The sequence below is a fragment of the Pelodiscus sinensis genome, chromosome 1, assembly GCF_049634645.1.
Source record: "Pelodiscus sinensis isolate JC-2024 chromosome 1, ASM4963464v1, whole genome shotgun sequence".
NCBI lineage: Eukaryota > Metazoa > Chordata > Testudines > Trionychidae > Pelodiscus > Pelodiscus sinensis.
This window is the reverse complement of record NC_134711.1, coordinates 300,661,960-300,685,774: the sequence shown is the minus strand read 5'-3', so window position 1 is coordinate 300,685,774 and position 23,815 is coordinate 300,661,960. Positions and strand designations below refer to the sequence as shown.

The 23,815-nt window shown below is 48.2% G+C and overlaps 1 protein-coding gene and 1 long non-coding RNA gene across 3 annotated transcripts; one reads left to right on the top strand and one right to left on the bottom strand.

Annotated features, from left to right (window-relative positions):
- Positions 1–11,715: 11,715 nt before the first annotated feature.
- LOC112544008 (uncharacterized) lies at positions 11,716–18,132 on the bottom strand. The gene is made up of 3 exons (XR_012900727.1): positions 16,108–18,132; positions 15,424–15,480; positions 11,716–11,883 (listed from the first exon to the last, which is right to left on the bottom strand). It is a non-coding gene; the product is annotated as an uncharacterized LOC112544008 (long non-coding RNA).
- Positions 18,133–18,722: 590 nt separating this feature from the next.
- Positions 18,723–21,248, top strand: RASL11A (RAS like family 11 member A). Of its 2 annotated transcripts, XM_075919237.1 has the most exons (5): positions 18,723–18,986; positions 19,439–19,495; positions 19,607–19,686; positions 20,387–20,593; positions 20,696–21,248. In XM_075919237.1, exons 1-5 carry the CDS (start codon positions 18,863–18,865, stop codon positions 20,840–20,842), a joined length of 615 nt encoding a protein of 204 aa, XP_075775352.1. In that variant the 5' UTR covers positions 18,723–18,862; the 3' UTR covers positions 20,843–21,248. The 2 variants fall into 2 exon arrangements, with proteins under 2 accessions (XP_075775352.1, XP_006138970.1); XM_006138908.4 differs by having other exon boundaries at positions 20,387–21,248.
- Positions 21,249–23,815: the final 2,567 nt, after the last annotated feature.

Here is a 23,815-nt window from a genome sequence, read left to right as displayed (position 1 = left end):
TATGACTGGTTGGTTGCTTCCAAGGATGCTTTCTGAACAGATGCTTTAGAAAATCAATCTTCATTAAATTACACTTTCTGGATTATGAATCAGTTTTGGGAAACTTATTCTGTACATCACTTAAACAGGTGTATGTTAACCACTAAGCTTTGCGTATGCCACTGATTCAGGTTTAAGATTTTGCCAGGGTTATTTTTAGTAAGTCAGGTTGCAAGCAATAAACAGAAATTCAAGAAGTGCATGACCTGTCCCTGAAATTTACTAAAAATACAGAGGAGTAGAATAAAAATTGGGGGCTCTGGTTAGGGGCTGAAGTAAAAGGTCAGAGCCTGATAAAGTCCAAATCTGTGACCTTTGTATCCTTATCAGGGCTTGACAAGCTATAGAATCTACTTGCCCATGGCAAGTAGATTTCAGCTGCACGCCCCATTTACTGGTGGCGCGCGCATGCGCAATGCGGCTCTTGCGCATGTGCAATGCGGGGCTGGCAAGCCGCTTTCGCTGCCGTTTGTCAAGCCCTGCTTATCACGATTGTCCTTTGATTGCCTAGCCTAAGGCAAGATGAGAATGCACTGTCAAACATACAACGAGCAGTATTTAATGTGATATACAATCTTTAATTAAGAAAACAGTTTAAGGTCTTATTTACTTGATGGGTAGCTTAAAATGACTCACAGCTATATGAGGCTTACTAGATGGAAATCTGTTTAGTATTTAGCTGATAGTTATGGACAGGGCTTGACAAACAGCGGGGAAACCTACTCACCAGTCTCTCATTGTGCATATGCAAGACCCATGTTGCCCATGTGTGCACTGCAGGTGAACAGGGCGACCGGCTGAAATCTACTCGCCATGGGCGAGTGGATTCAGTGATTTGTCAAGCCCTGGTTATGGACATCTAAGTATTAATTAGGTTGTGCATAAAATCTAGTTTCAACATAATTCTCAAAACAAGGTTAATAAAACTATATACAAACATGAAGGTAGAATTTTCTTCGAGAGCAAATCCCTCTTCTAAACCTTGTGTAACCTAAAACCCTTTTGTGCTCTTAATATCAACATACCTTATCATAGCTGTTACTTGCACCCTTATTCACCAATTGCTAAAGCTTCCCTTGAGTCATTCAACACTTGCACTCTCAAAATCTGGTGTGCATTTAAAAATTAGATCAGCCTAGCTATGTCATTAGGTAGTGAAAGATGGCATGTGATGTAATGGGGTCAGCTATTCTCACTAATCACTTGAATAGATACAGCTCAGTTGATGGAAGAATTCTTCTGGAGAAGTGGATTAACTACTTTTGATAGTGTAGATGCTTTCTACATTAGGTGTAGCACCCTAGCATTAAAGAGCCATAGTTGTGCTGCTGTAGTGCTGACATCCTCAGCACTACTGAAAATAGCATCTTAAAGATGTGCTTCCTAAGCCATCAGCACTGACATGAAATCTATACTGCTTCAAGGAAAGTGCTGAAGGAATTCTGTGCTAAGGACTCATCCAGGGCATCCTAAAGTTCTCTGGTTCTGAAGGCGCCCCTTGAGCTGCATTTTTTTGGTAGGGTACATGATTAGGGATGTTACATATTGGTTAACTCAGTGTTTCCCAACCAATGGGCCGTGGCTATAAGGAAAAAATACCGGGTCTCAGCGTGGCTGCCGGGAGGGGAGCAGAGCAGGGTAGGCTCAGAGGAGATGTGCGCCGGGGGGGGGGGAGGAGAGAGAACCAGTTGCCAAGAAGCAGGGTTGGGGGCAGCAGGGCTATTCTGCGGAGATCTGGGCTGGCATGCCATGGAAGCAGAGTTGGAGACAGCAGGGCTGTCGGTGGAGATCGGGGAGGGCAGGCAGTGGAACCAGGGCTGGCCTGGGAAGATCAGGAGGAACCAGCTGCCCCTTCTCTGAGGCTCTGCCCCTGCTCACTCCATCCTCCATGTTCACTCTTAATAGGTTGGGTGCAGGGGGGGTTCAGGACTGGGGCTGGGGTTCCAACTTGGCACTGCGGGCTCCAACTGGGCACTGCTTACCACAGGTGGCTTCTGGGTGGTGGTGCAGTGGAGATAAGACAAGCTCACCCCTACCCTGGCCCTGAACCACCCTCAAAAGCAACCAGCAAACTCTCTCCATCCCTGCCCCTCCTCCCGCACTCTGTGGAGATGGGCTACAGGGTGGAGGGAGGGGCATCCTGACGACAGCACACCTCTCCTCTTCTTCCTGTGCCCTGCACAGCAAGCAGGAGGCTCCCAGGGGCGACTGGCAGTTCCAAGGCAGGTCAGGAGCAGCATGGCAGTGCTGAGGGGCAGATAAAGAGCCAGCACTTTATAGCCTCCCAGCCAAACCAGTCAGGATCACCTGTCAGAGGCTCCAAGATCTACCAGTAGATCACGATCTATTGGTTGGTGACCACTGGTCTATAGCAGTGTTTCTCAACCTTTATAAAAAAAATGTACCCCTTTTCCCCCAAAAAATAAGTACCCCCAGTACCGACAGTTTTCAGACGCACACAATTTTTTTCTACCATTCCAACACATTTGTTTAAACAACTTAATCGTAGCTGGGTGGCCGATGACATTTTTGGGTGTAAAAAGTACAAAAAGAGAAATGCAAAGTGCTCCACTTAGGAAGGAACAATCAGTTCCATACATACAAGATGGGAAGCGACTGTCTAGGAAGGAGCATGGCAGAAAGGGATCTAGGGGTCATAGTGGACCACAAGTTGAATATGAGTCAACAGTGTGATGCTGTTGCAAAAAAAGCAAATATGATTCTAGGTTGTATCAACAGGTGTGTTGTAAGCAAAACTCGTGAAGTCATTCTGCCGCTCTACTCTGCACTAGTTAGGCCTCAGCTGGAGTACTGTGTCCAGTTCTGGGCGCCACATTTCAAGAAAGATGTGGAGAAATTGGAAAGGGTACAGAGAAGAGCGACAAGAATGATTAAAGGTCTAGAGAACATGACCTATGAAGCCAGGCTTCATGAACTGGGCTTGTTTAGTTTGGAAAAAAGAAGATTAAGGGGGGACATGATAGCGGTTTTCAAATATCTAAAAGGGTGTCACAAGGAGGAAGGAGAAAATTTGTTCCTCTTGGTTTCTGAGGACAGGACAAGGAGTAATGGGCTTAAAGTGCAGCAGGGGAGGTTTAGATTGGACATTAGGAAAAAATTCCTAGCTGTCAGGGTGGTCAAATATTGGAATAAATTGCCAAGGGAGGTGGTGGAATCTCCCTCTCTGGAGATATTTAAGAACAGGTTAGATAGACATCTGTCAGGGATGGTGTAGGTAGAGCTTGGTCCTGCCTTGAGGGCGGAGGGCTGGACTCGATGACCTCTCGAGGTCCCTTCCAGTCCTATTATTCTATGATTCTATGAAACATAAAGTGCTGTAAAACTTAAAACAAATTAAGTTTTTGCCAAATTTCAGTTGTGTTGATGTACCTCCCAGACTTCTCTCTTGGGGTACCCTTAGAGCTACTTGTACCACTGAGAAACACTGGTCTATAGCATTAACACAGGCTTTTGCTTATCGGTTAATTGACTATACTATTACATCCCTAATGATTAGGGCTTGCCAAGCGGCGGCAAGCCCTGCTCGCCAGCCGTGCGGTTTTGCACCATTCTGCATTCTGCGCATGTGCAGAACGATCTGCACATGCGCAGATCGCTCTGGGTCATAATCTACTTGCCACGGGCGAATAGATTACATTATTTGTTGAGCCCTGCTAATGATGACGACCCTGGTTTTCTCCACACCATCTTAATGCACGCTACAGGGCTATGTGTACACTGGCGGGTTCTTGCTCAAGAACTCTTGCACAAGAACATGTCCACACGGCCACGTGCTTTTGCGCAAGAGATGAGCTTTTGCACAAGAGCATCCATGGCAGTGTGGATGCTCTCTTGCGCAAGAAAGCTCTGATGGTCATTTTAGCCATAGGGCTTTCTTGCGCAAGAAACCCCTGCCATGAGTCCACACTGCCCTCTTGCACAAGAGGGCTTACACTTGTTAGAAAAGAGCATAGCTCTTGCGCAAGCGCAAGCCCTTTCTTCCCATGCTTTACTGTAAATCTTCTTGCACAAGAGTGGGCGGGCCATGTGGACGCTCTGCGGGTTCTCAATCAAGAACAGTTGTTCTTGTGCAAGAACCCACCAGTGTAGACATAATCCAGGAGTTGCATAAAGAAATCACAATTGTATAATTAGCTCAATACCATCCTTGCTCTGAAGCAGTGCCTAGGCCCTAGCAGATAAAATATTGCCAAAGTGAAACAGGAAGTGAATTATGTAATCTGGAACAACTTGCCTTAAATATTTGTCTCCCATACTCAATCATCTGCTTGCGTCCTATATCTGGATGATGCCTTCACCCACACCATTCGCTCTCTTTCCCCATGTTCATACAATGCTCTCCTCTGGCCAGCATTGTCCCTACTATCTCAGCTTCTGCCTTTTTATTTAATTTTGTTAGACTTCCTATTTCTTTCATGTCCCCTTTTTACCCTTCTTCTCTCATCCTTACTCCATTTCTACCTCTCATCTATTTAGTCACACTTCTAAACCAGGGGAGGATACCTTCATTATATTCTCCACATCTAATATCTGTAACAAGCTAGAACTTATTCACAAATGGACCTAATTTCTCCTATAAACTTTTTCTAATAGGTTATGTACTTTAGTGCCATGCCTATGCAGTTTTCTTTGTGATAGAGCTGACTCCTTACTATTGAGACTAACCTAATTTACAAATCCCCAACATATAGAAAGTTTGGATCTAATCACTGCAGCTTGGGTAATAAGAGTGTATTTTCTCCTTGTGCCAAACTTCTATTTATGACCAAGATTATCATCCTTTTCTGCCATATACCTTACAGTCCTATGAGATTGTATGGTATTGTGAGAGAATCTGTTTAGTGTACCAGTGGTACTGGTAGTAGTCAGAGCTTTGCAGACCAATTCCAACCCCAGTTTGCCTCTGAGAGGTTCTAATAGCATCTTATCCTTTGGCAAATGAAAGGGTCACTCAAAAAGATCAGCAAGATGGGGTAACGCCCTTTTGCTCTCAGTATTTTTTTTTCTTAATAGTGCCTTCCCTCCATTCACAAAGTCCATCTCTTTGGGGACCAAACAGTCCCAAGGCCACTGCAGTGATTGGGAAAGTAATTCACATATTATTTAGCTGTCTTTTAATGCAATTTAATAGAGGGAGACAAGGAAGGGAAACCACCTGGAATAGCGGTATCACTGGGAACCACTGCACTCTGAAAATGTATTAGGGATATCAGGTTACTGTTTTTATTTTAACATGGAAAACTATTCTTATGCAGCATATTGCAGCTGTTCATTTGGTTTCATTTGGTACAAAATAGTACAGGTTCACTAAATGTAAAAAATACAACTTGCTTAAATAATTTTGAATCCTCTATAAACACAAATTTTGTTTAAAAGTATTAAGCACCTTCATAACAGCAGCAAATACAAGATGTCTGTCTGAAAGCATCTTGAATGCTAATTTTGAATGTGGCAGTGGGTTAAACAAGTCGGGGGGGGGGGGAGAAGAAAAGGGCTAACAGCAGTAAAAAATGGTTCTTCAGCAAAGATTATTGTGCACCCAAGATGAAGCGGACCTATGATTAGGGAGAAGGCCAATTGGCAGAATTTTTTAGGCACCACAGCGAGATGGAACACCAGGAAGAATACAATTTAAAAGAAGAAAATAAGAAATATTGACATAATTATCTTAGATTACAATCATAACAAAAACAGGCTGTTCTCCTTCGAGTGGTCCCCGTGGGTGCTCCACTCTGGGTGCTGGTGCGTCCTCGCGCCGGCGACCGGAGACTTTTCTAGCTGTTTCTGCCGCGGCGCGCAGGCGCCGTGGCGCCCTCTAGTGTTGTTCGAACTGAAGGGCGCCTGCGCGCGCGCGGCTCCTCAGTTCCTTCTCTACCGTCCTCGGCAGCAGACGGAGCTCTCTCTCTGCCAAATCTGTCAGAGAAAAACAGTTAAAATTATCGTTTTTAACCCCCTCTTTCCTCATTATCCAAGTTCTTAGACCCCCCCTAACCAGTTAAACCCAAAAAAAAAAAAAAAAAAAAAAAAAAGTTTTTCCCCGGTTGCGGTTCGCCGCTTGTTCCCCAGCCCTTCATGCCCGGCTCGCCGGGCTTTAAGCGCTGCGAATCATGTCGGGACGCCATGCCGGCGTCCGACGGACACTCTGCGTGCATTAAGTGTCTCGGGGAGGCACACCAGACGCAGAAGTGCCAGCACTGCTCTAAGTTAACAGCTAGAGCGCGACGTGACAGAGCCAACAGACTCACGACTCTCCTATACGAGAAGTCGCTCCGTCCCTCCTCAGACGACTCGCCTCAGCAAGCTAAGGGTATGGAGAAAGATCAGCCTCCTACCCCTTCTTCCTCCGCAACACCAAAATCTGCTCTCCCTCCGGCCTCAGCTATGTCCTCAGGATCGCCGGTGAGCACTGTGGACATGCCGGGAACCTCCGGTGCGCCGCGGTCTAAGACGCAGGCACCGCATAAGAGAGCTCATTCTGAGCCGAATCAAAAGGCAACGGCACCGGCCGCTTCGGCACCTAAGCCGTCATCGGCTCCGACGGCACCGTCTATGGAGCGCTCGGTACCGAAACAACACCTAACGGCACCGGGCCCTGCACCGAAGAAAGCCCGCACCGAAAGCCTATCCAGTAAAACCTCGGTGCAGAGAGGTACGTCGGCACCGACATCACCGCCGAAACCGCACCGCTCGGCACCCTCTCAAAGCCGAAGCCGGTACCGATCCCCGGTGCGGAGTCACACCTCGTCGGCACCGCCATCCCCGGCTTCCTCCATCCATTCTACCAGATCACACCATTCTTCAGCTAGTGGCATCGGAACCGAACCTAGAAGCAGATTCTCATCACAACATTCCAGCCCGTCTCAAAGACTTCCATCCTGGCAAATGCCTGCGGTTCAGTACGCATACCCTCCCCCCCCGCACCAATGGTATCCACACCAATACCCATATCCACCACCGCCATACGCCACACAATGGCAACCGTGGAGTCCACACCCAAAGAGGTCTCACCACCGACCCTCATCTACAGTCTCTAGGCCACCTCCAGCCTCTCCTCCTGCTACCACATCAGCTACAGAGCCAAACTCTCCTGCTCCTTCAGATGGCCATGATTCACTTTCTGACGGCGAGACCAGATCTCCGATGCATAACTCCTCTTCCTCCCCAGACGAAGTGGTCACCACTGATGCCCCACCGTCGGGAGATGACACTAAAAAGTTTCAAGAGCTCTTTAAACGAGTAGCACTAGCTCAAGAAAAAGATCTTCAGGAGGTCCAGGTCAAACAATATCGACTTCTCCGCTCACTTCAACCCCCAACAGCTACCAGAATCGCCATCCCAATGGATGAGGCTATTATGGACCCAGCCAACAACATTTGGCAAACGCCAGCGTCCATTACACCAACAAACAAGAGAGTAGACCGCAAATATTTTATCGCTCCCAAGGATATGGACTTTCTGTTCACCCATCCACCCCCTAACTCCCTGGTAGTAGATTCGGTCCGACACAAGGGTAAACAGCCTAATTTAAGATCAACCCCACAAGACAGGGATCACAAAAAGGTGGACATTATGGGCCGAAAGGTCTATTCTTCTTCCACACTACTCCTTAGAGCGGCCAATTATACCGCTATGCTGGCAGACTATGATAATGCCAATTACGCGAAGCTCCAGGACCTTCTTCAACATCTCCCGGAGCATAAACGCCCAACCCTCCGTAGCATTATGCAGGAGGGCCTGGCCATTTCACGCACAGCTTTACAGTCAGCCATGGACGTGGCAGACACTGCGGCTCGAATTACAGCCTCCGCAATAGTCCTACGCCGAATGTCATGGTTACAACCCTCTGGCGTCCCTAGGGACCTTCAACAAAAGGTCGAGGATTTACCCTTTGATCGCACCAATCTATTTGCATCCAAGACTGATGAGGTGCTACATTCTATGAAGGACTCCCGTACAACCCTTAGAACTCTAGGAATGTACACTCCTCCTTTTAGAAGGAATAGATATCAGCCATACCAACGACCCAGGGAACCATTCCGTCAACAGCCCAAATACGATTTCCGTAAACAAAGACCACTTCGCCGTAGACCTCAGCGTCAACAGCAACATGCCACACCTCATCCCCCGGCTGGCAAGCAGCAGGTTTGAAGGCCTGGTCGAGAGCCAGGAGGCCAATCCGTCGACCCTCCCGATAGCTACCCTTCAATTTCATTACCCCCTCCGAGCCTTTTTCCACCAATGGTCCCTCATTACCTCGGACAAGTGGGTTTTGAATCTAGTCCAGTCTGGCTACGTCATCCCCTTTACCGCTACCCCGCCCAACCACCCTCCTACCCTTCCCTCTTTCAGGGACCCCTCTCACGAAACCGCACTCCTACAGGAAGTCTCACGCCTCATTCAACTGGGCGCAGTAGAACACGTACCAACACAATTCCGCGGCCGGGGATTCTACTCGACGTACTTCCTAACCCAGAAGAAGACAGGAGGCTGGCGTCCCATTTTAGATCTCAGGCGCCTCAACAAATACATCGCATACCACCGTTTCAAGATGGTTACCCTTTCAACTATCATTCCCTCTCTCGACCAACACGATTGGCTTTCGGCTCTCGACCTTCAAGACGCGTACTTCCATATTACAATTCATCCTGCTCACAGACGCTTTCTACGATTTATAGTGGGTACCCAACATTACCAATACAGAGTACTCCCGTTTGGCCTTTCTACGGCTCCCAGGGTATTCTCCAAGACTCTATCAGTCGTAATGGCCTTTCTCCGACGCCAAGGCATCATAATTTTTCCATACCTGGACGATTGCCTCATAAAAGCTGCGTCTTTCCAAGAAGCAAAGGCCATGACAGACACCACAATAGACCTTCTACTCAGTCTCGGGTTCCACATAAATTACGCAAAATCCACTTTGCGTCCCACACAGAAACTGGAATTCATAGGCGCCCTCCTCGATACAATCACAGCAAGGGCCACTCTTCCCGATCACAGGTTCGCAACGATATGCGACCTTGTCCGAGCAACACAGGCGGCACCTACTGTCACGATCCGCCATTGCCTCAAAATCCTAGGGCACATGGCCTCTACGACTTACGTCGTCAATCTCGCCAGACTCCACATGAGGCCCCTTCAGTCCTGGCTCGCTACGGTATACAAACCTTTCAGAGACCAAATGAGCAAGCATGTTGCGATCCCACCTCGCGTTATCAACTCCATGCTCTGGTGGACAACCCCTCAAAACATGCTACACGGTGTCCCCTTTCAACGTCCAGCGTCTACTCTAACACTCATAACAGACGCATCACTCATGGGATGGGGGGCTCATCTGGGAACCATCACAGCCCAAGGCAAATGGTCGTTCGTAGAGCAAGCACTCCACATCAACATTCTCGAGCTACGGGCAGTCAGATACGCATGCCAGCATTTCACTCAGCACATAGCTCACAAGACCATCACCATTATGACGGACAATACCACATGCATGTATTACATCAACCGTCAGGGTGGCGCTCGCTCCCCTTCTCTATGCTCGGAAGCCACCAAATTTTGGACATGGTGCCTATCCCATGGGGTCACCCCCTCTGCAGTATACCTTCCCGGAATACTCAATGTCACAGCAGACACCTTAAGTCGCACATTCATGGACCAGCACGAGTGGGAGATCGACAAACGCGCCCTCACACCGATCTTCCGTCTTTGGGGCCATCCAGAAGTGGACCTTTTCGCTACAAAGAACAATCGCAAGTGCCACCTCTACTGCTCCAGGGGAGCCCTGGGCAGGAATTCCCTCGGAGACGCCCTTTCCATCGCATGGAACGCCTCCCTTCTCTACGCCTTTCCCCCCCTCCCACTCCTGCACAGAGTCCTAGACAAGATCAGATTGAGTCAGGCACGCGTGATTTTGGTGGCACCTGCTTGGCCCAGACGAACATGGTATCCTTACCTCCTCAAAATGATGATAGCAGAACCGTATCCCTTCCCTCCACGCTGCGACCTCCTCTCACAAGATCACGGTCAAACCCTTCACCCGGACATCACCAGGCTGAAGCTCCACGCTTGGCTCCTTCATGGCTCCATGATGCCGAAACTGCCTGCTCAGAACAAGTAAGGCACATATTAATTAATAGTCGCAGACGCTCTACTAGGAAGACCTACCGCTACAAGTGGACGCGTTTTTCCCGATGGTATGCTCAGACTCATGCAGACCCACCACACCTTGCTCCAATACATGACTTATTGGACTACTTACTCTCGCTGAAACATTCCGGTCTAGCACTTAGTACTATTAAGGTCCATGCCGCAGCCATAGCAGCTTTTCACCATCACCCTCCAAGCTCTTCTTTCCTCACTGACCCAATAACCAAGCGCTTCTTCAAAGGCCTGCAGAACACCTTTCCTCCGGTTCGTCCGCCAGTCCCCATTTGGGACCTGAACCATGTCCTCAAAAGCCTCACAAAACCCCCGTTCGAGCCGATAGCAACCTGCTCGTTCTCTCATTTGTCGATGAAGGTGGCTTTCCTAGTCGCCATCACCTCCAGTAGGAGGGTGAGTGAGCTTGCAGCTCTGATGGCTGACCCCCCATATACTGTGTTTTTACAGGACAGGGTGGTACTTAGACCCCACCCTAAGTTCCTACCCAAAGTACTCTCTCCCTTCCACGTGAATGAACCCATACACTTACCTGCATTCTTTCCTAAACCACACACTGAACCGTCCCACGCCGTGTGGCACACTCTCGACGTCCGACGAGCTTTGGCGTTTTACATAGATCGCACGAGACCATGGCGGGCCTCGCCTAGACTCTTCATCTCATACGCGAATAGATCTAAGGGACAAGCAGTCTCATCTCAAAGAATCTCTAAATGGATTACATCCTGCATCAAGACCTCTTATACTTTATATAACAAAGATTTACCTGGACTTATCACAGCTCATTCCACTAGAGCAGTGGCTGCCACGACCGCTTTTCTCCATAATGTACCATTACAAGACATTTGCAACGCCGCTACCTGGTCATCCGACCATTCCTTTGCACAACACTATGCTCTCTCCACCTCGATAGCATCTTCTATGGCGGTTGGACAAGCAGTGCTGTCTACAGTTACTACCACACGGCTCCAAACCCACCTCCGCGAGCCGACAACTGCTGTGTAGTCACCCAGAGTGGAGCACCCACGGGGACCACTCGAAGGAGAAGAAAGAGTTACTCACCTTGTGCAGTAACGGTTGTTCTTCGAGATGTGTCCCCGTGGGTGCTCCACTACCCTCCCTCCTTCCCCTGCTTGGAGCCTGATGCTCTGGTGGGTAGAGAAGGAACGGAGGAGCCGCGCGCGCGCAGGCGCCCTTCAGTTCGAACAACACTAGAGGGCGCCACGGCGCCTGCGCGCCGCGGCAGAAACAGCTAGAAAAGTCTCCGGTCGCCGGCGCGAGGACGCACCAGCACCCAGAGTGGAGCACCCACGGGGACACATCTCGAAGAACAACCGTTACTGCACAAGGTGAGTAACTCTTTCTTTTAATAAAGTCTTCAGATTCCGAACAACATGAAAAACGGTCCTTAAAATTCAGACCATGTACACCCCACAATATACTCAATCAGATCTATGTAGAAATGGCACCTTAAAAGCTAAGGTGGTAAACAGTGGGGCAATTTCTGCCATAAGTCAAAGAGAGTCTAAGATTTGCTCAAGAGCTTCCTTTTTCTCAATACAAAAATTCCTTGAGGAGAGGTCATCAAAAGCAGCAATATACTTCAGCAGAAAGTACACAATCTTATGGCTCCATTCTTGTCTTGTTACCTATATGGAATTTTCTTCTCTGTAATAAAGATAATTGTATATGTTTGAGACTAATGTGAGCTGAATTCAGATAACTGTGTAGTTTGTGTGAAAATATGGGCAAGAGGAAAGAAAGATGATTTTTTGCTTCTAGGAATCCTCTATACCAGGAAGAGAAAGAAATATACTAATTAAAGTGATAAGTAGGACAGTGGAGAGCAACCTGAATCAGCATAGAATGCTACAGTGTGGTCATGAAGTTAGTGCGAGTTAATTATAGGAATACAGCCAGTGGGGGGAATACCTAAATACAAAAATTAATTTGCAATTTGAGAATATCATTTAAACCCATGACCACTCACATTCTGCTCCTTTTTTGCCCATGATCTTGAAAAGGGAGAAGACACAATGGATTTAACAAGTTTTTGCTCAGTGAAGAAGACTATGTCTAATGCTTAACCTTGCCTGCCCCCACACAGCCTCTGCTTACCCTTGTGCTAGAGTGCAGCAACCTTGATCATGCCTGACCACAGTTTGCACATCTTTGCTTGAGTGGCAAAAGACTCAGCTACTGCAACAATTGTGACCCCCTGCATTGCTTCTCTTTTCCTACTTCTTGTTTCCCTTTTTCCAGAATATAGCTGCTCCCTTGTACATACTGCCAGACTCTCATTCCCCCAGAGAGACAAGATGACTGACAGCTACAACTATGTTCTGTTCCTCTTCCACTGTTGGCCGGCAGCTCCAATCTCAATGAGTCCAGTCATGGAAGGGATTTCTATTCCCCCTTACTCTTGTGTGACAGCAATCTTTAATAAAAGACATTCAACTGTCCCTGCCTCACTTCGAGCTTCTTAAACCTGGGAGCCAGGAAACAAAAGCTTATATCATTTCATCTGCTGTCTTTCTGTGGCCTCCAGTGGGCCATAGCCCACAGTTCAGGAACCAGTGCTCTATCAGTTAATAGCCATCACAAGCATTTAGAGTTCATGGTGTTTCCTATTTAGGCTAAGTGAAGCTTTCTCTAAGATGTCAGTAGTGTTCTCTGTAAGTTGTGCACTTGTGCGGCTGCTCAGAGGAGATTCAAATGCCGCCCAGCTGATTAGCAGAGGGCCCATAGCTAGTGCACATTCACATGTGCCTTGGTGCACACGGAAAAATTATTCCATACATGAATGGAAAAATCCACACATGGATGGAAAAGATTAGGGGGAACATTGGAGGTCAGAATTACATTTTTTTCATAGGATGGCTCCAGACATAGAAACTAAGACAGAATGACTAACTCAACACAGCCATATAAACTCCCCAGATTGGTATAAAACAAGGGAACTCAAAGTCCTGGGGTTGCAATTTATTAACTCCCCTATTTATCATGTAGCAGCTCTCTGGAATGGAAATGTTTTGAAAATGTTCTGTCAAGGAGCACTTTGAATGAATACTCTTAAACAGCACACTTAAAGAAGGTTATATAAAAATAGTGTACACAAATGCTATGTACAAGGTCGAAGACAAAAAGATGGAAAATGACAATAGAAGTGAATTACAATAACATGAATTACTGGAAACTAACTAAAAAGCTTTAGTAATAGAACAGAAATCTTAGTTTAAAAAGGAAAAGGTCTGCTTGGGTGATGGTAAAGCTTTGTTGACATTTCAAATTAAAAATAGAAATCATCATTCTACTTTGAAAATAGTTGTAATGTTGAAGTACCTGATTCCCTGTTAGATTTCTTAGGCAGCCTAATACAACTTTGTGTCAACTAGTGCAATGTTAATTACAATAGGCTGGATGCATCGAGGCAGCAGTAGTCAATAAGTGGACCACAGGCAAAATCTGGACTGCCATGCTTTTGTACAGACCCTGGCATCTTTTTATTTACTAACATTTTTCTGTGGAGTATGCACCTTGACTATATCTTGAAGAAATTTGGACCTTAAAAAATAATTGACTACAGGCAGTCCCCGGGTTACGTACAAAATAGGGACTGTAGGTTTGTTCTTAAGTTGAATCTGTATGTAAGTCGGAACTGGCGTCCAGATTCAGCCGCTGCTGAAACTGACCGCCAGTTCTGACTTACATACAGATTCAACTTAAGAACACCAGGCGTCCCCAAGTCAGCTGCTGCTGAAATTGATCAGCGCTGATTCCAGGAAGCCTGGGGCAGAGCAACTCTGCCTCGGGCTTCCTGTAGTCAGCGCTGGTCAGTTTCAGCAGCAGCTGACTTGGGGACACATGGTGTTCTTAAGTTGAATCTGTATGTAAGTCAGAACTGGCGGTCAGTTTCAGCAGCTCCTCGGCGCTACTGGACCAATCCAGCAACACCCCAGCTGCTCTGCCCCAGGCGTCCTGATTCAGCCACTGCTGAAACTGACCAGCAGCGGCTGAATCAGGACCTGGGGCAGAGCAACTGGGGTGCTGCCGGGTTGGTCCAGTAGTGCCCAGAGCGGGCGCTGCAGGACCAATCGGCAGCGCCCCAGCTGCTCTGCCCCAGGGTCCAAAAAAAAAGCCTGGTCTGCTGGGGGGGGGGGTACACTAGCCGCGCCCCCCCCCAGCAGACCAGGGACACCGGGAGCAGAGCCGCGCCGCGCCTCTGAGGCTTTGCTCTGGCAAAGTCTCAGAGGCGCGGGACCCCCCCGTGGCTGCGGCTTCAGTCCCGGTGCCTGTGGTCTGCTGGGGACGGTCCCCAGCAGACCACAGGCACCGAGACTCAAGCGGCAGCAGCGGGCGGGTTCCCGCGCCTCTGAGACTTTGCCAGAGCAAAGCCTCAGAGGCGCGGCACCCCACTGCCGCTGCGGCTCTGCTCCCGGTGTCCCTGGTCTGCTGCGGGGGAGGGGGGGCGCGGCTAGTGTGCCCCCCCCCCCAGCAGACCAGGCTTTTTTTTTGGATCCTGGGGCAGAGCAGCTGGGGCACTGCCGATTGGTCCTGCAGCGCCCGCTCTGGGCAAAGCCTCAGAAGCGCGGGAACCCGCCCGGTGCCCCTGGTCTGCTGGAGACGGTCTCCAGCAGACCAGGGGCACCCGAGCAGCTTACGAACGGGGCTTTCTCCCCCGGAGCTCGCAGGTAGCAATCCGCTACCTCGACCTCCGGGGCGAGAAAGCCCCGTTCGTAAGTGCGGATCCGACATAAGTCGGATCCGCGTAAGTCGGGGACTGCCTGTACTCCTGCCTTGAGGAAATGGCTCTCCAGGGAGAGAGGGGAGAGGCAGTGTAGAACAATGGAGGGAATCTGACAGAAACACACACAAAGCCTCCCAAAACTGTGAGGGTACAGGAGGAGGAACACAAAGAGATACTCTTCAAGGGGTAAAGACTTGTCCCTATGCAACTGACACATTCTGCTGGTTGTGAATGATTACTTAGCCAGAGCTCTGGCAACTCTTTTCTCCACTCTGCTCTTTTGGGTCACCATGCATCCCTTGAGGAGTAGTTAGAGAACATCTCTTGGGTGCAGCAGCAGCAATGCTGCCCAGCCATGACTCTGCAGTGCTGGAGCATGCTTCTACACAGGGGGAATCTTCTATTGCTTTCCTAATCAGTGGTAGAACAACTTAACATCATTCAGCATGTGGAAAGTTTACCTTTCATTCCTCAGGATTGTGTCCATGGTCTCTCTGAAGCCTCTGTGCATCTGGATTCTTGGATAAAGAGAAAGGGCACAGGGTATGAGTTCATACACCCTTCATACCGTTCCATTCCCTGAGAATCTCCATGAGACTCAGTTGATACTGATCAGACTTCCTATACTGGCTTAAATATAAAATTACTGCTATTTTAGATGCATCCAGTTAACTACTCGACTCATTTTAGTTGGATTAAAAGGCAGTTTACCCTCTCATTGTTGGGAATCAAACAACCATTTGTTTGAGAACTGCAATCTTAATCTTGTCTGTCTGCCACTGCATTTGTAAAATTGTCATCACTGCAGCACTTAAGCCTATGTTTGGTATATTATACAAAAGTTGTTAAGTGGTAACAGTGTGCATGGCATTGTACAAGACAGACTGTTAGAGTGCACTCTTCCACGCATACCAAGGAGTTCTTAATCTTTTCTGATGTAATGGGAGTGACTGATTTTTTATATGTATTAGCTTTATCACCAATTGACTGTCCGTACCACATTAAGAGTCATTTGCCTGACTTCAGTCAAGGTCTGACTTTTTGAAAACCTTAGTTGCACACACAGTTACTACTCATCAAGTAATGTTCTTGCCTTCAAAGAGGCATGGGATATAAGGGAGAAATAAGACTGAATATAGGATAACCTTCTCATTCCTGGCCAATGTGAGTTGCAGAAATCGGTGTCCTGGTCCACGCCACTTCCCGCAGCTCCCATTGGTTGGGAATAGCGATTAGTCGCCAACAAGAGCTGCAATCAACCTTACCTGAGGAGGCACAGGTAAATATAGTTGCAATGGCCTACCGGGGCTAATCCTAGTGAACTGCTGCCATTTTATTATCCACTGCTGCTCCAGCAAGTATTACGGTCCCTTCTTCTGTATAATATCCTGACCCTCCTTTTATAAGGATCAGTAAGTTAAGTTGCAGGTCTGTTTCCAGGGCTCTGATCCTAGAAAAATACTACTCTTTAGATCTATGTTACCCACACACTAGGCTATGTCTACACTGCTCCCGTTTTGTGCAAAAAAATATGCAAATGAGGCAACAGCTAAGAACAAGAGGCCTCTACAGCATGGGCTAAGAGTCAGCTGGCTTTTAGCTCAAAGGGTAGAGGCTCCTATACTAAGTTTTAGAGATCCCAGGTTCAAATCTGCCCCATTACACCTACACGAGGGTTGTGATAAGACATGGGAGGTAACTCTCTTGCCCTACTTGGCACTTGTGAGGCCTCAAATAAAATATTGTATCTAGTTGTGGGTTCCATCCTTTAAGGAAAATTTAAAAGTGACCTTAGAGAGCAACACAAATTATTGGTTTAGAAAACTTGAACACCAGGAAAGGTTTAAAAAATGGGCATGTTTAGTCTTGCGAAAAGAAGATTGGAGGGTAGCGAAGTCTGATAGTCTTCAGATATACTCAGTACTCTTAGAAAGAATAGGTGATCAACGTTCTTCACGGCCGGAAGGCAGGGCAGGATGGATCAGTTTAATCTGCAGAAAGGGAGATTTAAGGTGGATATTAGGGCAAACTTTCTAATGAGTAGTGTAGTTAAGTTGTGTAATAGGCTGGCAAGGAGGGTTGCAGGATCCCCACCACGGGGGGTTTTCAGAACAGGTTGGACCAATATGCTCTAGTCTAGGTCAGTGGTCTCCAACCTTTTTACCCAAGATAAATTGGAAAAAGTGATGTGCCCCACTTCCTTCCCACCCTTTCTTTGAGGCCCTGCCTCTGCTCCTCTCCTCCTCTGAGGCCTCACCCTGCTCACTCCTTCCACCTTCCTCCCCCATCCTCACTCACTTTCACCAGGTTGGAGTAAGGGGTTGAGGTGTAGGCTCTGGTCTTGGGTGAAGGGATTCAGAGTGTGGGAGGGGCTCCGGGCTTAGCCCAGGGTGTGAGATTGCGGTCCAGGAGGGGTTTCAGAGTGCAAGCTCTGGGAAGGAGTTTGGGTACAGGGGAACTCACATCTGGGGCAGGAGGCTGGGTAAAGGAGAAGGTTCAGGAAGCAGGCCCTGGCAGGGCACTATTCAGCTGAAATGACTTCCAGGTGGTGGAGCAGTGGAGTTAAGGCAGACTTACTCCTGCCCTGGCCCTGCACTACTCCTGAAAGAAACTGGCATGTATAGCAATGGCTCCATGGCATCACATGCTGCCCCTCATCTACGGGCACTGAGCCCACAGCTTCTACTGGCCACGGTTCCCAGATATTGATCAATGGGAGCTGCAGGAGTGGTGTCTGCAGGCAAGGACAGCATGTGGAGACCCCCTGCTCTGCCTTTCTCAAGGACTGCAAAGACATGTATTTCCAGGAGCAGCAATTACCACTGGGATAATTACTCCAGCCACGGCAGGTTAGGCATTTGAGAACTCACTACTCAACTAATTAAATTTAAGCGTAAGAGAGAAATGAAAATTATGAAATGCACAGACCAGTCAAAAAAGCAAAAACAACACAATTTACAAGCAGGAAAAGAAATAACAACAGCCCACATGTGCATTGGGTCAGGAGATGAGTGAACCATCAATCAATCTCTCTCTCTCACACTCACACTCACACTCACTGTGAGAGCGGAGATTTGCATTACCAAGCTCCCTCCATCCCCTTCTCTCTGTGTGGAGACAGGGTACAGATGTGGGGGAAAGAGCGATACCCTGACATCAACACCCCTTCTTCTCCCTCCCAAGCAGGAGGCTCCCAGTCGGGCAGCTCCAAAGCAGAGGGCAGGAACAGCTGGCAGCGGGTGGTGCGGCAACTGAAGTGCCAGCACTTGATCCCTTCCTGGCCAAATCCCAGGATCACCTGTCAGAGGCTCAGAGATCCAGATCTACTGTTGGTGACCACTGCTCTAGGTTTACTTGGTCCAGCCACACCATAGGGCTCTTCCCTCAGCTTTGGTGCCCCCTTACCACATTTAACGCCCAGGCCTGCAAACTCCTCCATGAGCAGCCCATGGCAATTGGGGCGGCTGGCGGTGAAGCAGCCGAAGAGTTCGCAGGGCTGTAACGGGTTTGCCTTCTCCAACCCCTTCGCCTTCTGCTGGGGCACTTTCCCCATTAGGGCCCACGGGTCCGACCGACCAGCGGGCCCTCGCGACAGCGGCCGCCCCAGGCAAGCAAGCTCCCCCCTCCGCGCCAGCCGCTGGCGTCCGCGCTGTGTGCGCACACCCGCCATGTGCGTACGTAGCGACGGCCTCCAGGCTCAGCCTCCCCAGCGGCTGGGCTGGGCTGCGAGGGAAGGAGGCGGCGCCCAGTGGTTGCCCGGATCCCTTTAAAAGCTCGGGCTGCAGCGGCGCTGGCACAGTGTCTGGAAGCAGTTGTAGCACCAGCAGCGCCTCCCTTGTGCCGGCGAGTGCGGGGGCGCGCTGCTGGCCCCAGCCCGGACCTGTCCCTGCCTCCCTTTCCATGCGCCTGCCGACCATGTCCAACAACTTCCTGCTCGCGCCCATCCTAGAGTGCTCCTCGCCCTGCTTCCAGAGCCGGGACATCAAGCTGGCGGTGCTGGGCGCCGGCAGCGTGGGCAAAAGCGGTGAGTTCACCGGGGCGCGCCACTGCCCGCGGGCTCCTGCGGGTGGCGGGGCAGTGGGAGCCGCGATCGGCTGGGCTAGGGAGCTAGACACCGCTGGGCTCCGGCGCACGCGGAGCATCCCGGGGCCTTGCCACAGATCGGTGCTGGCTGGGCTCCTTGCAGACTTGGCGCGTGGTCAGGAGAAGTGCCCGAGTCCTGCCTCAGCTGGAGAATTCCTCTGCAGCCGCCGAGTTCTGCAGCCGCCAGGCAGGCCGAGCCTATTGTCCAGGATTTGGTCCTTGGACTGGCTGTGGACTAGCGGTACATCCCTCCCAGCCAACACAATGGGATTGTGCGTTGACACCCATTGATAAACCTATAGTGGTGCGTGTCTGGCAGTGCGGGAGAGCTGGGGTGGGACTGTAGTGCCTTTCGCCAGGCTGCCATTAATTACAGAATCTGATTCTTTTCAGCTATGATTGTTCGATTCCTAACAAAGAGATTTATTGGAGACTATGAACCCAATACAGGTAAGGATTTTTTCAATTCCTGTTTGCAGAATCGACATGCTAGTTTCTAGTGTGTCTTTAGAATTTCTCCCCCTTCCCAAAGCAACACGTCTCTTTATCTTTATTTCCCAGGAAACTTGTATTCAAGACTTGTTCATGTAGAGGGAGACCAAGTTTCCATACAGATTCAAGACACGCCAGGATTTATTCAGGTAAACAAATACTTCTGAGCTGGGGAGAGGTGGGCACTAGAGCCAAACTCCACTGAAACCGTATTTCTGTTGACTTTCTTTCCTAATTGTTGGTACCATTCATGTTGGTACCATTCATGCATTGCTACCTACACTTATGACTAATACCTGTAATTCCTTAAAGATACATTACCATAAATAGAACGGATTTAAGCCTGTATAAATCAGTAATTGCTGTTTGGAATATCTAACTTGATCTATAAGTTATATCAAACTTGTATTGGAAAGTTTACAGACAATTTAAAAATACATTTAATAAAAATTGAAGACCTACTAGAGTGTGTGTTTGTTCTGCTAATAGAACATAACTAAAACCAGACTTATTAAATCGGCAGGAAAAAAATCTGCTAGGGTAGCTAGCTTGAAAATTGTGTGATATAGTGATACTACCTGATGCACTCAGCTAAATGTGATTTTTATTTAAAATGATTAAAGACAAAACAGTTTTCACAATTATATTATTTAAGTTGTGCATTCAATCATAACTGCAGACTAAAAAGTTGAACCATCCTTTAAATAGCCAGGCCTACCTCCTAATGGGTAGGAATTCAGTTCATTAGCCTGTACAGTATGGGTTTATGTCTTGTTTCCTAATCTCACTGAAAATAAAAAAGTAAGCTTCAGCATTCCACTACCTAACTTCCAATCTTTCCATTTACAGGTGCAAGAAGGCTTTGTACAGGTGTTGGACTCTCTTTCTAGATGCGCGAAGTGGGCAGAGGGCTTTCTCTTGGTTTATTCTATCACCGACTACAGTAGCTACCAGTTTATTCGGCCTCTCTATCAGCACATACGCAAAGTTCATCCAGATTCTAAGATACCCATTGTTATTGTGGGAAACAAAGGGGATCTCCTCCATGCGAGGCAGGTACAGACTGATGAGGGGATACAGCTAGCTAACGAACTGGGCAGTGTGTTTTTAGAAATCTCTACCAGTGAAAATTACCATGGGGTGTATGATGTTTTTCAGTATCTTTGCAAGGAGGTTAGCAAACTACACAACCACAGCAGCTCTGGCGACAGAAGGAGATCATCCATCATACCTCGACCCAAATCTCCTAACATGCAAGATCTAAAGAGACGTTTCAAACAGGCATTATCTTCCAAAGTCAAATAAACCCCAACACGGACTCATGTGCAACTAAATGGACTTATTTTTATAAACTGAGTTTTAAATAATATTTATTTTTGTACTCATGCCACTGTGCAGATGGGTGGAAATATGCAATTTTATTTTTTTTGCAATTTTCTGTTTTGTAAGAATTACTGTGCTGTAAGAAACTGGATTTCACTAGTGGTTAGAGAAGGGGGGATAAAGCTAGAAGTTATGGGTTCTAGTCCTGTTTTAAACAGTGACTTGCTGTTTAACCTAGGCCATGTTGCTGCATCTGTGCCTCCATTTTTCCTATCTAAAATGGGGATGATACTGTAACATCTTTTTTTTTGTCAAGTGCTGTGAGATCCTTGGCTGATGAATTTTACATATGTAGAAAGTGTTATTAAAGGGGAAATGGTAACTTGTTTGAATAGTCCTGTTTGTTACAAACACTTCGCAGGCTTTCCTCCTTTCATGCGCAGGCTTTCCTCCTTTCATGGCTGACCAACTAGGACCTGAATGTGTGCAAGGATTTGGGTTATTTTGCCAACATCTCTAATCAAAATTTAACATCCCTATTAATCAGCTAATCAAGTTAGTTGATGGAATTTTCATCAGCTAGTTCAGCATGCGCAACCTGTGGGCTGTGGTCGTGGGGGATTGCAGGGCTGTGATCCAGCTGGCCAGTATTTTCTGCCTTTCCCAGCTTGGCACCTGATGGACATGCTGTGGGGGTGGGGAGGTGGCAGGGGAGCAACTGCATTGCAGTGGCCTGGTGACACCATCTGGCAATTTGGTGGTTGCGAATGAAAAAAGGTTGCATACCACTGAACTAGTTGATTGGGGGGTGGGTACAGTAGGGAATCCAGCATATGTGGGGACTGCTTCAGTCTCTGCTCGTGCTGGGTTTCCTGCTGTGCCTGCCTTCCCTTTCCTCTCCCTCCTCCACACCACAAAGATGGTGCTGGGGAGGAAACCAGGTGTTAAGATGGCTCCCCCCAGGATCGGCGCCCACCCCTCTCCCCCTTGCTGCCTCTGATATAGTAGTCGACTCAACAACCCAATAAGCCTAGGCTTAGTGGATAGTCAGCTACTCTTTTACATCCCTAATCTCTAATGTGACAAGTCCTTTTGGGCTAACTTGAAGTTTGCACTATACTGTGCTGTTCCATATGCACTACTAGCACATTTTAATGACCTGAGCAATGCCAAATAAGAGGGGGCTGGGAGTTTGGGGGTGGGAGGTGTGTGGGACTGGCTGGGGCAAGGGAGGCTGGTGCTGGCCATCCTGCCAGCAGCTCATCACAATGGGAACCTTACCTGTATTCAGTGGCTGGCAACAGGCAGAGCCCTGCCCCCAGCCACTTCCTCTCTTACCAGTGTGCCTATCCCTTCCTCCCTCCATGGTCATTCTGTAGTATAACTATGCTGCTAGCAGTTCCTTCCCTCTGGTGTTTGGTTTTCATTTAAAAAAAAATCAGTCTAGGTAACTCCCATTGAGCTGGCATAGTCAAACCCTTACCTTGCTTTAAGTTTGGTAAGATGTAGCTGTATTCAGAATTCGGTGGTCCCAGCGCTTGGGGGTGTGTCCACACAGCATCATTATTCTGAAAAAACATAGTGCATGTCTATACTAACAGCCTTTATTTTTAAATGTCAAGCTGAAGAACTTTCTCTGACTCATGGTAACCCTCATTTCAAGAGGAGTAAGGGAAGTCTAAGAAAGGGTGTTCTTCCAGCTGTGTAGACAGCACCAAAAGCCAAATTAAGCTACACAATTGACATAGCTTAACTTGCATAGCTTAATTCAACTTCAGACATATCCTTACTTTTTAGGATAGTTTCTGAACAAACAGACTCAGACAGCTGCACAAACACTCTCAAATATACAGTAGACAAAGCATTACTGCATACCTTGCACTAAGAAATCACTGGTGTATATCCTTTGCCCTGAAGTAATCATTTTGAGGATAGCCAGTGGCTTCCATGTACTTTTCAGCAGGGATGAATTTCTTCTTTGCAAGTCACCATGGGCCAAAGTGCTGCTTTGGTCACAAGTAGGAGGCAGTGTTGTCAGTGTTCTGTGTAGTAAAGCTACTGCTAACAGAACTGCTTGATTCACATATATACTATTTTTAGAGAAGTGGTTGTATTTAAAGGAATGATTTATTTTTCCTACGGTGCTATGTTTTTTGGGGTTTTTTTTCAGCTATGCAAAGGCAAGACTGGATTTTGACCATTATCGAATGTAAATTGTTTAGCAGAATGGTTGTAATAACTATTTTTAAGAGGCTCTAAAACATGATATTTGGTCTTAGTTAATGAACATGCCTCTAAAGCGGGTGGGCAATAATTTTGTGCCGGAGGCTACTTCAGAAATGTTTGAAGTGGCCCTGGACTGCACAGGAAGGGGCGGGGCATCCAGCAGAAGGGATGTGGCCAAGAGATTTCCAGCTTCCCCACCCCAGACAATGATTGGTCTGGTGGGTGAGGGAGTGCTTTTGCCCCCACCCCACATTCCCCCAAGGTGCCCATGCCCCTGGCATGGGAGGAGACTTCCCTTGCTCTCCTGCCCCTAGGCCAATTAGGGCCTGGGGGCGGGGAGCACAGGAAGCCTCCTCTGCTCTGCAGAACCCCCGCCCCGCCCCAAGAACCACGTTCTCCTGGCAGGGTGGCAGGAGGCTTCGCATGCTCCCCTGCCCCCAGGCCCTAATTGGCCTGGGGGAAGGGGAGCAGCAGGGCCTCCACGGGCCTTAGCCACTTGCGTGGTGGGCCAGATCCAGCCCCCGGAGGCCCTTTTGCCTACCCCTGCTCTAAAGCAAGCCACTGTTTTGGCAAGCTCCAGCTTTCCTCTCTACTCATCTATACAGAATGCTCACTCAGGTATAACTCCTGTTCGGCTTCAATAGGAGTGATAGCTAGCAAAGTTTGTAGGGTTGGGATCAAAGATTGTTCTGCATTCGGTGCTCTTTCCATTTTCTTCTTGCCTTTTTC